A 16,140-nucleotide genomic window follows, 5' to 3' on the forward strand; every position below is an offset into this window, starting at 1 on the left:
AAGAAATGAAAAGTAGAAGAAGGAAGGGGAAAGAAGGATAGAAAGAAAGGGAGGGAAGAAAGAGAAAGAAAGAAGGAAGGGAAGGAAGGAAGAAATGAAGGAAGGGGAAGAGAAGGAAGGAAGGGAAGAAGGAAAAAAGAGAAGGAAGGAAGGAAGAGGAAAAGTGGAAGAAGGAAGGGAGAAAAAGGATAGAAAGAAAGGGAGGGAAGAAAGAGAAAGAAAGAAAGAAAGAAAGAAAGAGGAAAAGTAGAAGAAGGAAGGGGAAAGAAGGATAGAAAGAAAGGGAGGGAAGAAAGAGAAAGAAAGAAGGAAGGGAAGGAAGAAATGAAGGAAGGGGAAGAGAAAGAAGGAAGGAAGGAAGGAAGGAAAAAAGAGAAGGAAGGAAGGAAGAGGAAAAGTGGAAGAAGGAAGGGAAAAGAAGGATAGAAAGAAAGGGAGGGAGGAGAGAGAAAGAAGGAAGGGAAGGAAGAAATGAAGGAAGGGGAAGAGAAGGAAAGAAAGAGAGGAGAAAGAAGGAAGGAAGAAAAGAAAGAAAGAAAGAAAGAAAGAAAGGGAGAAAGAAGGAAGGAAGGAAGGGAAGGAAGAAAAGAAAGAAAGAAAGAAAGAAAGGGAGAAAGAAGGAAGGAAGGAAGAAAAGAAAGAAAGAAAGATAGAGAGAAAGAAAGAAAGAAAGAAAGGGAGAAAGAAGGAAGGAAGAAAAGAAAGAAAGAAAGATAGAGAGAAAGAAAGAAAGAAAGAAAGAAAGAAAGGGAGAAAGAAGGAAGGAAGGAAGAAAAGAAAGAAAGAAAGAAAGAAAGAAAGGGAGAAAGAAGGAAGAAAGGAAGAAAAGAAAGAAAGAAAGATAGAGAGAAAGAAAGAAAGAAAGAAAGAAAGAAAGGGAGAAAGAAGGAAGGAAGAAAAGAAAGAAAGAAAGATAGAGAGAAAGAAAGAAAGAAAGAAAGGGAGAAAGAAGGAAGGAAGGAAGAAAAGAAAGAAAGAAATAAAGAAAGGAGAAAGAAGGAAGAAAGGGAGAAAGAAAGAAAGAAGGAAGAAAAGAAAGAAAGAAAGAAAGGGAGAAAGAAGGAAGGAAGGAAGAAAAGAAAGAAAGAAAGAGAGAAAGAAGGAAGGAAGGAAGAAAAGAAAGAAAGAAAGAAAGAAAGGGAGAAAGGGAGAAAGAAAGAAAAGGAAGAGAGAAAGAAAGAAAGAAAGAGAGAAAAGAAGGATAGATAGAAAGAAAGGGAGGGAAGAAAGAGAAAGAAAGAAGGAAGGGAAGGAAGAAATGAAGGAAGGAAGGGGAAGAGAAGGAAGGAAGGAAGAAAGAAAGAGGGAAAGTGGAAGAAGGAAGGGAGAAGAAGGATAGAAAGGGAGGGAGGGAAGGAAGAAATGAAGGAAGGAAGGGGAAGAGAAGGAAAGAAAGAGGAGAAAGAAGGAAGGAAGGAAGAAAGAAAGAAAGAAAGAAAGAAAGAAAGAAAGAAAGAAAGAAAGAAAGAAAGAAAGAAAGGAAGGGAGAAAGAAAGAGGGAAAGAAAGGGAGAAAGGGAGAAAGAAAGAAAAGGAAGAAAGAAAGAAAGAAAGGGAGAAAGAAGGAAGGAAGGAAGAAAAGAAAGAAAGAAAGGGAGAAAGGGAGAAGAAAGAAAAGGAAGAAAGAAAGAAAGAAAGAAAGAAAGAGAGAAAAGAAGGATAGATAGAAAGAAAGGGAGGGAAGAAAGAGAAAGAAAGAAGGAAGGGAAGGAAGAAATGAAGGAAGGAAGGGGAAGAGAAGGAAGGAAGGAAGAAAGAAAGAGGGAAAGTGGAAGAAGGAAGGGAGAAGAAGGATAGAAAGGGAGGGAGGGAAGGAAGAAATGAAGGAAGGAAGGGGAAGAGAAGGAAAGAAAGAGGAGAAAGAAGGAAGGAAGGAAGAAAAGAAAGAAAGAAAGAAAGAAAGAAAGAAAGGAAGGGAGAAAGAAAGAAAGAAAGGAAGGGAGAAAGAAAGAGGGAAAGAAAGGGAGAAAGGGAGAAAGAAAGAAAAGGAAGAAAGAAAGAAAGAAAGGGAGAAAGAAGGAAGGAAGGAAGAAAAGAAAGAAAGAAAGGGAGAAAGGGAGAAAGAAAGAAAAGGAAGAAAGAAAGAAAGAAAGAAAGAAAGAGAGAAAAGAAGGATAGATAGAAAGAAAGGGAGGGAAGAAAGAGAAAGAAAGAAGGAAGGGAAGGAAGAAATGAAGGAAGGAAGGGGAAGAGAAGGAAGGAAGGAAGAAAGAAAGAGGGAAAGTGGAAGAAGGAAGGGAGAAGAAGGATAGAAAGGGAGGGAGGGAAGGAAGAAATGAAGGAAGGAAGGGGAAGAGAAGGAAAGAAAGAGGAGAAAGAAGGAAGGAAGGAAGAAAAGAAAGAAAGAAAGAAAGAAAGAAAGGAAGGGAGAAAGAAGGAAGGAAGGAAGGAAGGAAGGCGAGGGAAGGCTCCTCGGCGGCCGGGGGGCGGGGGGGGGGGCCGGGGAGTGGGTCCGATTATGGGCGCTCACGGTGGGCCAATATGGGGCTAATCCGGGTCCCTTCCTTCCCGGCGGGCGGCGTCTCCCTCCCTCGCACTTGAGCACGGAGGGCAGCTTCGCCTTCAGCCCGGCAGCGCCTCCGACGAGGACGCCTCCGATGCCGGGCGCCCGGGCCTGTCTCTCCCGAGAGAGAGAGAAAAAGCCGCGCCTTCGTTCCGCTTCCTTCCCGCCTGGAAAGGGGACGGGGCTCCGGCAGAAGGAGGGAAGGAGAGAAGGAGAGAAAGGAAAGAGAGAAGGAGAGAAAGAGGGGGAGCCCCTCGGCCCTTTCTCCCGGAGGAAAAGAGGGGGAAGCAGGCGCCCCGGAGCCCGACCCAGCCCCACACACAGACGGACCCCGTCCCGCGCTCTCTGGGTTATTGGGAAGGAAAGAAAGAAGGAAGGAAGGAAGGAAGGGAGGAAGGAAAGAAAGAGAGGAAGGGAAGGGAAGGAGTTCGCAATCGTTTGGAAAGAGAGAAAGAGAAGGAAAGAGGGAAGGGAAGAAAGAAAGGAGGAAGGAAGGGAAGGAAGGGAAGAAGGAAGGAAAGAAGGGAAGAAGGAAGGGAAGAAAGAAAGAAAGAAGGAAGAAAAGAAGGAAGGGAGGAAGGAAAGAAAGAGAGGAAGGGAAGGGAAGGAGGCTGGGTGGAAAGGCGCAGAGATCGTGGAGTTCGCAATCGTTTGGAAAGAGAGAAAGAGAAGGAAAGAAGGAAGGGAAGAAAGAAAGGAGGAAGGAAGGAAGGATGGAAGGAAGGAGGAAGGGGAAGAGAAAGAAGGAAGGAAGGGAAGAAAGAGAGGAAGGGAAGGGTGGAAAGGCGCAGAGATCATGGAGTTCGCAATCGTTTGGAAAGAGAGAAAGAGAAGGAAAGAAGGAAGGGAAGAAAGAAAGAAAGAGAGGAAGGGAAGGGAAGGAGTTCGCAATCGTTTGGAAAGAGAGAAAGAGAAGGAAAGAGGGAAGGGAAGAAAGAAAGGAGGAAGGAAGGAAGGAAGGGAAGAAGGAAGGAAAGAAGGGAAGAAGGAAGGGAAGAAAGAAAGAAAGAAGGAAGAAAAGAAGGAAGGGAGGAAGGAAAGAAAGAGAGGAAGGGAAGGGAAGGAGGCTGGGTGGAAAGGCGCAGAGATCATGGAGTTCGCAATCGTTTGGAAAGAGAGAAAGAGAAGGAAAGAAGGAAGGGAAGAAAGAAAGGAGGAAGGAAGGAAGGATGGAAGGAAGGAGGAAGGGGAAGAGAAAGAAGGAAGGAAGGGAAGAAAGAGAGGAAGGGAAGGGTGGAAAGGCGCAGAGATCATGGAGTTCGCAATCGTTTGGAAAGAGAGAAAGAGAAGGAAAGAAGGAAGGAAGGAAAGAGGGAAGGGAAGAAAGAAAGGAAGGAAGGATGGAAGGAAGGAGAGAAGGAAGGGAAGAAGGAAGGAAGGAAGGAAGGAAGGGAAGAAAGGAAGAAGGAAGGAAAGAAGGAAGGAAGAAAGGAAGGAAGGGAAGAAGAAAGGAAGAGAAGGGAAGGGAAGAAAGGGAAGGAAGGAAAGAAAGAAGGAAGGAAAGAAAGAAGGAAAGAAAGAAAGAAGGGAGGAAGGAAGGAAAGAAAGAGAGGAAGGGAAGGGTGGAAAGGCGCAGAGATCATGGAGTTCGCAATCGTTTGGAAAGAGAGAAAGAGAAGGAAAGAAGGAAGGAAGGAAAGAGGGAAGGGAAGAAAGGAAGAAGGAAGGAAGGAAAGAAGGAAGGAAAGAAGGAAGGAAGAAAGGAAGGAAGGGAAGGGAAGAAAGGGAAGGAAGGAAAGAAAGAAGGAAGGAAGGAAAGAAAGAAGGAAAGAAAGAAAGAAGGGAGGAAGGGGAGAAGGAAGGAAAGAAGGAAGGAAGGGGAGAAGGAAGGAAGGATGGAAGGAAGGAGAAGGAAAGAGTGAGAGGAAAGGGAGGGAAAGAAGAAAAGAAAGGAAGGAAAAAAAAGGAAGGAAGGAAAACAGAATGAGGAAAGAGAAGGAAGGATAGAGACGGAGGGAAAAAGAGAAAGAAAGAATGAAGGAAAGAGAAGGAAAGAAAGAAAGGAATGGGAAGGAAGGAGACCACGGAGTTTGCAATCGTTTGGAAGGAAAGAAAGAAGGAAGGAAGGAAGGAAGGAAGGAAGGAAGGAAGGAAGGAAGGAAGGAAAGAGAAGGAAAGAGGGAAGGAAAGGAAAGAGCGAGGGGAAGGAAAAAAGAAAGAGGGAAGGAAGGATGGAAAGAAGGATAAGGAGAGAGAGGAAAGGGAAGGAAAGAAGAAAGGAAAATGAGGAAGAGGAAGAGAAAGAGAGAAGAAAAGAAAGGAAGGAAAAAAAGGAAGGAAGGAAAACAGAAGGAGGAAAGAGAAGGAAGGATAGAGACGGAGGGAAAAAGAGAAAGAAAGAATGAAGGAAAGAGAAGGAAGGAGACCATGGAGTTCGCAATCCTTTGTAAGGAAGGAAGGAAGGAAACGGAGGGAAAAAGAGAAAGAAACAATGAAGGAAAGAGAAGGAAAGAAAAGGAAAGGGAAGGAAGGAGATCATGGAATTTGCAATCATCTGGAAGAAAAGAAAGGAGGAAGGAAGGAGAGAGAGGAAGGGAAAGAGAAAGCGCGAAGGAAAGAAAGGAGGAAGGAAAGAAAAAAGGAATGAAGGAAAAAAGAAAGAAGGAAAGAAACTGAGGGAAAAAGAGAAAGAAATAATGGAAAGAAAGAGAAGGAAAGAAAGAAAGGAATGAGAAGGAAAGAGAAGGAAGGAGACCACGGAGTTTACAATCATTTGGAAGGAAGGAAAGAAGGAAGAAAGGAAGGAAGGAAGAAAGGAGAGAGAGGAAGGGAAAGAGAAAGAGAGAAGGAAAGAAAGGAGGAAAAAAAGGCTAGGAAACCCAAAGAAAGAAAGAAAGAAAGAAAGAAAGAAAGAAAGAAAGAAAGAAAGAAAGAAAGAAAGAAAGAAAGAAAGAGAGAAGGAAAACCAAAGGAAGAAAAGACATCGAGGGAAAAAAGAGAAAGAAGGAAGGAAGGAAAGGGAAAGAAAGACAAGGAAAGAGAAGGAAGGAGATCATGGAGTTGACAATCGTTTGGAAGGAAAGAAAGAGAAGAGAAAGAAAGAAAGAAAGAAAGGAGGAAGGAAGGAAGGAAGTAAAGAGGGAAGGAAAGAAAGAAAGAAGGAAAGAAGGGAAAGAGAAAGAAAGACGGAAATAAAGAAAGAAGAGAGAGGAATGAAATGAGAAAAGGGAAGTAAAAGAGAAGGAAAGAAGGAAGGAAAGAAAGAGAGAAAGACAGAAAGGAGAGAGAAAGGGAAAGAGGAAGATGGAAGGAAAGCAAAGGAAGGGAGGAAGAAATGGAAAGAAAGAGGGAAGGAAAGAGAAAGAAAGCGGAGAGAAAGAAAGGTAGAGAGGAAGAAATGAAAACAGAAAGAAGGAAGGAAGGGAAAGAGGGAAGAAAGGGAGGGAAAAGAGAAAGAAAGAAGGAGGGAAGGAGAAGGAAAGGAAGGAAGGAGGAAGGGAAAGAGAAAGAAGGAAAGGGAGAGAGAAAAAGAAAGAGTTTGACGCTTCCTCACGGAAGGAAGGAAGGAAAAGAAGGAAAGAAAGTGGGAAAGAAAGAATGAGAAGGAAGGAAGAAAAGACAGAAGGAAAGGGAAAGCAAGGAAGTAAAAGAGAAAGAAAAAAAGAAAGAAAGAGAAAGGAGAGAAAGAGGAGAAAAGAAAGCTCATTTTCTTTCCCATGCTTGAAAGAAAGAAAGAAAGAAAGAAAGAAAGAGAAAGGAGAGAAAGAGGAGAAAAGAAAGCTCATTTTCTTTCCCATGCTTGGAGCTTCCCTTCTGAAGGAAGGAAGGAAGGAAAGAGAGAGAAAGAAAGAAAGAAAAGGAAAAGCAGGCTTCAAAAGGGAAAGAAAGACGGAAGGAAAGAAAGGAGAGAGAGGAAAAGAAAAAAGAAAGGCTGGAAGGAAAGAGAAGGAGAGGAAGGAAGAGAGGAAGGACAAGTTGTAGACAAGTGCGAATGCTGCAATTGATGGGCTTGATTAGCATTGAATGGCCTTGCAGCTGGAAAGTCAATCAGTAAGGGTCTCTGCATAGAGGTCTGTTGGAACCTAGGCAAGTGGAGTTTTATATATATAACTCTTGTCTGTCGGAGACAGGTCTGAATGTTGCCTGGATTAGCATTGAATAGCTTCAAGGTCTGGCTGCTTACTGCCTGGGGGAATCCTTTGTTGGGAGGTGTTAGCTGGCTCCGATTGTTTCACGCCTAGAAGGCCCAGGGTGGGAGAAAGAACTCTTGTCTGTTGGAGGCAAGTGCGAATGTTGCAATTGTCCACCTTGATCAGCATTACATAGCCTATAAGCTTCAAGGTCTGTCTGCTTACTGCCTGGGGAGGAATCCTTTGTTGGGAGGTGTTAGCTGGCTCCGATTGTTTCACGCCTAGAAGGCCCAGGGTGGGAGAAAGAACTCTTGTCTGTTGGAGGCAAGTGCGAATGCTACCATTGGCCAACATGATTAGCACTGAATAGCCTTGCTTCAAAGCCTGGCTGCTTCCTGCCTGGGGGGAATCCTTTGTTGGGAGGTGTTAGCTGGCTCCGGTTGTTTCACGCCTAGAAGGCCCAGGGTGGGAGAAAGAACTCTTGTCTGTTGGAGGCAAGTGCGAATGCTATCATTGGCCAACATTAGCACTGAATAGCCTTGCTTCAAAGCCTGGCTGCTTCCTGCCTGGGGGAATCTTTTGTTGGAAGGTGTTATAATTATAATAATTATTATTATTAGCTGTCTGGAATTCTTCTTTTTTCTGACTGTTGTTCTTTATTTACTATCCTGATTTTAGATTTTTTTTTTTCAAATTAGGAGAGAATGCTTCTGGAAGATGGGCCGAACAGCCCTGAAAACTCGCAGCAACCCAAGTGATTCCAGCCATGAAAGTCTTCGGATGACATTAGCTTTCACTTCCCACAAAAGAAAAGAGAAAGGCAAAAAAAAGAAGAAATCAGAAAAGGTTGAAAGTTGGGAAAGGGAATGAATCTGAACCTCAAAAAAAGAGAGAGAGAAAGAAGAAGAGAAAGAAAAAAAGAAAGAGTGTCGGAAAGGCTCAGAAAAGAAAGAGGGAATAAACAAACAAAGAGAGAAGTTTGGGAGTTTTTAAAAATACTAATCGATTGAAATTGGCTTTGCTTTCCTTCCCAGATTGGGAAAGAAAGAAAAGAATGAAAAAGTCGGGAAAGAAAAAGATTTTTTTCTTTTTGACTTTTGGAATGAAGAGTTCCTCCAAAGTGTGGGCTTGTGCATTATTTTGGAGACAAACAAACAAATAAAAAGGGAAGGGAAAAAACAACACAAACAAACCTCAGGGATAATCTATCTATATTTCTATCCTTGAACATTTATTATTATTATTATTTCCTTAAAAAATACCCTCTCCAAACTGCAAGAATAGTATTTCTATCCTTGAACATTTATTATTATTATTATTATTATTATTATTATTATTATTATTATTTAGCCTTGAAAAATACCCTCTCCAAACTGCAAGAATAATATCTATCTTTATCTATTTCTATTCTTGAATATTTATTATTATTATTTCCATTTCTTTGAAAAATACCCTCTCCAAACTGCAAGAATAATATATATCTATATCTATTTCTATCCTTGAACATTTATTATTATTATTATTTCCTTGAAAAATATCCTCTCCAAACCTCAAGAATAGTATCTATTTCTATCCTTGAATATTTATTATTAGTAGTATTATTATTTCCTTGAAAAATACCCTCTCCCAACTGCAAGAATAGTATCTATTTCTATCCTTGAATATTTATTATTATTATTATTATTATTATTATTATTATTATTATTATTTAGCCTTGAAAAAACCCTCTCCAAATCACAAGAATAATATATTTCTATATCTATCCTTGAGTAAATCTCAAGAATAATATCTATTTTTCTATCTAGCCTTGGAAAAAACTCTCCAAACCTCAAGAACGTGTGTGTGTGTGTGTGTGTGTGTGTGTGTGTGTGTATATATATATATATATATAGGGCGGTTACATATGTGTAGATTTTTATATATATATATATATATATATATATATATATATATATATATAAAATCTACACATATGTAACCGCCCTGAATACTCCCGGGGACAGAGGACAGGATAGAAATAAAGTTTTTTAAATTATTATTATTATTATTATTATTATTATTATTATTATTATTATTCCTTGAAAAAAACCCTTTCCAAACCCCAAGGATAATATCTCTATCTCTATCTATCCTTGAAAAAAACCTCTCCAAACCTCAAAGATATATATATATATACACACACACACATACGATTATTATTATTATTATTATTATTATTACTATTACTATTACTATTATTATATATCCTTGAGAAAAAACATCTCCAAACCTCAAGGACGATATAGATATCCTTGAAAAAAAACCTTTCCAAACAGCAGGGATTCTATATGTACATGTAAATGTATATGTCAGTCTCTGTCTCCTTGGAATAACCTCTCCAAAGGTCTAATAATAATAATAATAATAATTATTATTATTATTATTTCTAATAATAATAATAATAATAATAATAATAATAATTATAATTATTATTATTCCTGGGAAAAACCTCTCCAAAAAGGAAGGATAATATCTATATCTAGATATATAGGTATCCTTGAAAAAAAAAACCTCTCCAAACCACAAGGATTTTATATGCATCTATCTCCTTGAAAAAAAAAAAACCCTCTCCAAACCTCAATGATAATATATATCTATATCTGTATAGGAATCGAGATATATAGATATCCCTGAAATTCTATATGTATATGTAAGAATTTTATATGTATATGTATGTATATCTCTATCTCCTTGAAAAACTTCTCCAAACCTCAACGGTTATATATATATATATATATATATATATATATATATATATATATATATATATCCTTGAAATAACGTCTCCAAATCTCAAAAATTCTATATGTATATTTATATGTATGTATATCTCTATTTATATATGTATCTCCTTGAAAAACCCTCTCCAAACCTCAACGATTATATATATATATATATATATATATATATATATATATGAAAAAAACTCTCCAAATCTCAAGAATTCTATATGTATATTTATATGTATGTATATCTCTATTTATATATGTATCTCCTTGAAAAAACCTCTCCAAACCTCAACGATTATATATATATATATATATGAAAAAAACTCTCAAAATCTCAAGAATTCTATATGTATATGTCTCTATCTATCTATCATCTATCTATCTTTATATTATCATCTATATATTTATATTTATTTATATTATCATCTATCTATTATCATAGATCTATCTATCTATTTACCTCCTATATATATTTTTTACAAAGATATATATATCTTTGTAAAAAAAACTCTCAAAATCTCAAGAATTCTATATGTATATGTCTCTATCTATCTATCTCCTTGAAAAAACCTCTCCAAAACTCAACGATTATATATATATATATATCTTTGAAAAAAACTCTCAAAATCTCAAGAATTCTATATGTATATGTCTCTATAGATAGAGATATGTATATGTCTCTATCTATCTCTACCTCCTTGAAAAAAACCTCTCCAAACCTCAACTAGATATCTACATATTTATAAATATATATCTATCCTTCAAAATAAATAAATAAAATCTCCAAAAAATAAATAAAATAAATATCCAAATCTCAAGGATAAGGAGCCGCCGGTGGCGCAATGGGTCGGAGGTTTGAATTCGGGGAGCCGGGGTGAGCTCCCGTCTGTCAGCTCCAGCTTCCCACGCGTGGAGGACATGAGAGGAAGCCTCCCACAGGACGGTCAAATGTCCTTGCAAGTCGCTTCTCACACCAGAAGCGACTTGCAGTTTCTCAAAAAAAAAAATTCCTCCCCAAGGATTCTATATCTACATTTATCCTTAAAAAAAAACAAACTTCTCCAAACCTCAAAAGGTAATATATCTATATCTATCCTTGAAAAAAAAACCCTCTCCAATCCTCAAGGATTCTATATCTATACTTATACCTATATCATATTATCTATATCCTTGAAAAAACCCTCTATATCTATACTTATACCTATATCATATTATCTATATCCTTGAAAAAACCCTCTATATCTATACTTATACCTATATCATATTATCTATATCCTTGAAAAAACCCTCTATATCTATACTTATACCTATATCATATTATTTATATCCTTGAAAAAACCCTCTATATCTATACTTATACCTATATCATATTATCTATATCCTTGAAAAAACCCTCTATATCTATACTTATACCTATATCATATTATCTATATCCTTGAAAAAAACCCTCTATACTTATACCTATATTATCTATATCCTTGAAAAACCCTCTATATACCTATATCATATTATCTACATCCTTGAAAAAACCCCTCTATATCTATACTTATACCTATATTATCTATATCCTTGAAAAACCCTCTATATACCTATATCATATTATCTATATCCTTGAAAAAACCCTCTATATCTATACTTATACCTATATCATATTATTTATATCCTTGAAAAAACCCTCTCAAATCCTCAAGGATTCTATATCTACTATATATCTACTATATATCTATATTTATATCATATTATCTATATCCTTGAAAAAACCCTCTATATCTATACTTATATCATATTATCTATATCCTTGAAAAAAACCCTCTATATCTATACTTATACCTATATTATCTATATCCTTGAAAAACCCTCTATATACCTATATCATATTATCTATATCCTTGAAAAAAACCCTCTATATCTATACTTATACCTATATTATCTATATCCTTGAAAAACCCTCTATATACCTATATCATATTATCTATATCCTTGAAAAAACCCTCTCAAATCCTCAAGGATTCTATATCTATCTATATCTACTATATATCTATATTTATATCATATTATCTATATCCTTGAAAAAACCCTCTATATCTATACTTATACCTATATCATATTATTTATATCTTTGAAAAAACCCCTCTATATCTATACTTATACCTATATCATATTATCTATATCCTTGAAAAAAACCCCTCTATATCTATACTTATACCTATATCATATTATCTATATCCTTGAAAAAAACCCCTCTATATCTATACTTATACCTATATCATATTATCTATATCCTTGAAAAATCCTCAAGGATTCTATATCTATCTATCTCTACTATATCTATATTATCTATATCCTTGAAAAAAAAAACCTCTCCAAACCTCAACCTATTATATAGTTGAGGTTTGGAGAGCCTTTTTCCGCTTCTTTTATAATTTGATTTTATATATATCTATATCTATATAGATATGTATGAATCTATATCTATATCTACCCTTGGAAAAACCTCTCCAAACCTCAAGGATTCTATTTCTATCTATATCTACTATATCTATATTTATATCATATTATCTATATCCTTGGGGAAAAAAACCTCTCCAAACCTCAAAGATTATCTATTATATAGTTGAGGTTTGGAGAGCCTTTTTCGCTTCTTTTATAATTTGACTTTATACATATCTATATCTATATAGATATGTATGAATCTATATCTATATCTACCCTTGAAAAAACCTCTCCAAACCTCAAGGATTATCTATTATATAGTTGAGGTTTGGAGAGCTTTTTTCGCTTCTTTTATAATTTGCCTTTACTGTGTATATATATATATATATATCTATATAGATATATATATATCTATATAGATATGTATGAATCTATATCTATATCTACCCTTGAAAAAAACCTCTCCAAACCTCAAGGATTATCTATTATTATATAGTTGTGTTTTGGAGAGCTTTTTTACCTTCCTTTTTTGTGTGTCTCCAAAAGAATGCGCCCACACTTTGGAGCTATTTTATTCCAAAAGCCAAAATAATATATTAATTTGCCTTATAGATATAGATATCTTCTTGAGAAAAACCTCTCCAAAACCTCAAGGATAATATATTATTCCATAGTTAAGGCTTAGAGATGTTTTCTCCCCTTTTTTGTGTCTCCAAAACAAGGCGCCCACACTTTGGCGGAACTTTCTTCCAAAAGGCAAATTAATATAAATATATTTATATATGGATCTATATCTATCCTTGGTAAACACCTCTCCAAGCCTCAAGGACAATATATTATTCCATAGTTGAGGTTTGGAGAGCTTTTTTCCCATTCCCTTTATGGTCTGCAAAACAAGGCGCCCACACTTTGGCGGAACATATATATATATATGTATGTATGTATGTATATGTATATATAGATATGTATGTATATCTGTATCTATCCTTGAAAAAAACCCTCTCCAAATCTCAAGGACAATATATTATTCCATAGTTGAGATTTAGGAGAGTTTTTTTCCCTTTCCCTTTTTTGTGTCTCCAAAAAATGCGCCCACACTTTAGAGGAACTTTATTTCAAAAGGCAAATCTATCTATCTATCTATCTATCTATCTATCTATCTATCTATCTATCTATCTATCTATCTATCTATCATCTATCTATATCTATCATCTATCTATTTATCTATCTATCTATCTATATCTATCCTTGAAAAACTCCTCTCCAAACCTCAAGGATAATATATTATTCCATACTTAAGGTATGGAGAGCTTTTCCTTTTCCCTTTTTGGTCTCCAAAACAATGCGCCCACACTTGAGAAGAACTTTATTTCAGAAGGCAAATTTATCTATTTATCATCTATCTATCTATCTATCTATCTATCTATCTATCTATCTATCTATCTATCTATCTATCTATCTGTCTGTCTGTCTGTCTGTCTATTTGAATCTATATCTATATCTATCCCTGAAAAAAAAACCCTCTCCAAACCTCAAGGATAATATATTATTACATAGTTGAGATTTAGGAGAGCTTTTTTTCTTTCCCTTTTTTGGTCTCCAAAAGAATGCGCCCACACTTTGGAGGAACTTTATTTCAAAAGGCAAATTTATCTATCATCTATCTATCTATCTATCTATCTATCTATCTATCTATCTATCTATCTATCTATCTATCTAATCTATCTATCCTTGAAAAAAAACCCTCTCCAAACCTCAAGGATAATATATTATTTCATAGGAGAGAATGTTCGCTAAGGATAATACATTATTCCATAGTTAAGCTTTTCTCGCTTCCATTTTTGGTCTCCAAAAAAATGCGCCCACACTTTGGAGGAACTTTATTTCAGAAGGTAAATCTATCATCAATCCATCTATCTATCTATCTATCTATCTATCTATCTATCTATCTATCTATCTATCTATCTATCTATCCTTGAAAAAAAAAACCTCTCCAAACCTCAAGGATAATATACTATTCCATAGGAGAGAATTTTCCCTTTTCGGTCTCCAAAAAAATGCGCCCACACTTTATTTCAAAAGGCAAATCCCTATCTATCTATCTATCTATCTATCTATCTATCTATCTATCTATCTATCTATCTATCTATCATCTAATCTATCTATACTTGGGGGAAAAAACCCTCTCCAAACCTCAAGGATAATATATTATTCCATAGGAGAGAATTTTCGCTTAACTATTATTCCATAGTTAAGCTTTTCTCGCTTCCCTTTTTGGTCTCCAAAAAATGCGCCCACACTTTGTAGGAACTTTATTTTAAAAGGTAAATCCCTATCATCTATCTATCTATCATCTATCTATCTAATCTATCTATCCTTGAAGAAAAACTCTCTCCAAATCTCAAGGATAATATATTATTCCATAGGAGATAATTTTCCCTTTTCGGTCTCCCAAAAAAAATGCGCCCACACTTTGGAGGAACTTTATTTCAAAAGGCAAATCTCTATCTATCTATCTATCTATCTATCTATCTATCTATCTATCTATCTATCTATCTATCATCTATCTATCTATCTATCTATCTAATCTATCTATCCTTGAAAAAAACCCTCTCCAAACCTCAAGGATAATATATTATTTCATAGGAGAGAATGTTCGCTAAGGATAATATATTATTCCATAGTTAAGCTTTTCTCGCTTCCCTTTTTGGTCTCCAAAAAAATGCGTCCACACTTTATTTCAAAAGGCAAATCCCTCTCTCTCTCTCTCTCTCTCTCTCTCTCTCTCTCTCTCTCTCTCTCTATCTATCTATCTAATCTATCTATCCTTGAGGAAAATCCCTCTCCAAACCTCCAAGATAATATATTATTCCATAGTTAAGCTTTTCTCGCTTCCCTTTTTGGTCTCCAAAAAAAATGCGCCCACACTTTATTTCAAAAGGCAAATCCCTATCTATCTATCTATCTATCTATCTATCTATCTATCTATCTATCTATCTATCTATCTATCTATCTCTCTATCTCTCTATCTATCTATCCTTGAGGAAAATCCCTCTCCAAACCTCCAAGATAATATATTATTCCATAGTTAAGCTTTTCTCGCTTCCCTTTTTGGTCTCCAAAAAAAATGCGCCCACACTTTATTTCAAAAGGCAAATCCCTATCTATCTATCTATCTATCTATCTATCTATCTATCTATCTATCTATCTATCTATCTATCTATCTATCTATCTATCTATCTATCTCCCTATCTCTCTCTCTCTCTCTATCTATCTAATCTATCTATCCTTGAAAAAAAAATCCCTCTCCAAACCTCCAAGATAATATATTATTCCATAGTTAAGCTTTTCTCGCTTCCCTTTTTGGTCTCCAAAAAAAAAAATGCGCCCACACTTTGGAGGAACTTTCTCCCCAAAGGCAAAGAGATATGAATATAGACATCTATGAGGAATTCGTTCCCCTTCTTGGGAGGAATTCGTTCCAAAGGAACGCAATTCCTTCTTTCTTTCCCCCCGGTCCGTTCCTTCTTACCTTCCAAAGGGAATCCGGTCCTGGGGTAATTCTGTCCTGGAGCTGGGCGCATCATCCTTGGTACAGTCCCGGGGAGAGAAGCCATGGAAGGAAGGAAGGAAGGAAGGAAAGAAGGAGAAAAGGGAGGGAAAAGGAGTGGAAGGAGAGGGAGAAAACGACCCTGGGGGTCAAGGAGAGCCTTGTCTTCCTCGAGGAGCGGCTGAAGGAGACTTAAACCTCCCCAAAAGGGTGGATATTTGGGGGGGAAGAATAGCCGGCGTGCGTCCTGGAGGAATGCGCGCCGGAGTCTGAGCCTCTTGGAAGAAGGTTGGACTTCTTGAACCTCCTCTTTTTTTTCTTTCCCTCCTCCCTCTCTTTCTCCTCCTCCTTTTCTCTTCTATTTTGTGTCCGTTTGTTGGTCCTTTTTGGGGGGAGAGGAAGGGGGAGGAACAAGGAGAAGGGGAAGAGTCTCCCTCGGTCTCTCTCTCTCTCTCTGTCTCTCTCTCTCTCTTTGCGCCTTTTGTCGCAACTTTACGCATTCGTTTCCAGCCCTGGGTAAGAGACACAGGGCCACTTTCCACCCCCAAATCTCTCCCTTTTTATATACATACTAGCTGTGCCCGGCCACGCGTTGCTGTGGTGAAGTCTGGTGGTCTGGGAAATAAAGTATTGAGGAATTGGTGGTAGTTAAGGTCAAGGGTCAAGGTTTTCCCCTGACATTAAGTCCAGTCATGTCTTACTCTGGAGGTTGGTGCTCATCTCCATTTCTAAGCCGAAGAGCCGGCATTGTCCGTAGACTCCTCCAATGTCATTTGGGATGACTGCATGGAGCGGCGTTACCTTCCCGCCGGAGCAG

At 37.0% G+C, this 16,140-nt stretch overlaps 1 protein-coding gene across 3 annotated transcripts in view; it reads right to left on the bottom strand.

Moving 5' to 3' along the window:
- pax7 (paired box 7) overlaps positions 1-15,595 on the bottom strand; it is a 250,119-nt gene extending 234,524 nt beyond the window's left edge. For 2 of the 3 annotated variants that reach the window (XM_062965877.1, XM_062965874.1), the window contains exon 1: positions 15,306-15,594. In XM_062965877.1, coding sequence (XP_062821947.1) covers positions 15,306-15,390 — 85 coding nt within the window. In that variant the 5' untranslated portion in view covers positions 15,391-15,594. Of the gene's footprint in view, positions 1-15,305 lie in introns of all 3 variants that reach the window. The other variant, XM_062965876.1, reaches the window with a different exon arrangement.
- Positions 15,596-16,140: the final 545 nt, after the last annotated feature.

This window comes from Anolis carolinensis, unplaced genomic scaffold (genome assembly GCF_035594765.1).
Source record: "Anolis carolinensis isolate JA03-04 unplaced genomic scaffold, rAnoCar3.1.pri scaffold_15, whole genome shotgun sequence".
In the NCBI taxonomy this organism is placed as follows: domain Eukaryota; kingdom Metazoa; phylum Chordata; class Lepidosauria; order Squamata; family Dactyloidae; genus Anolis; species Anolis carolinensis.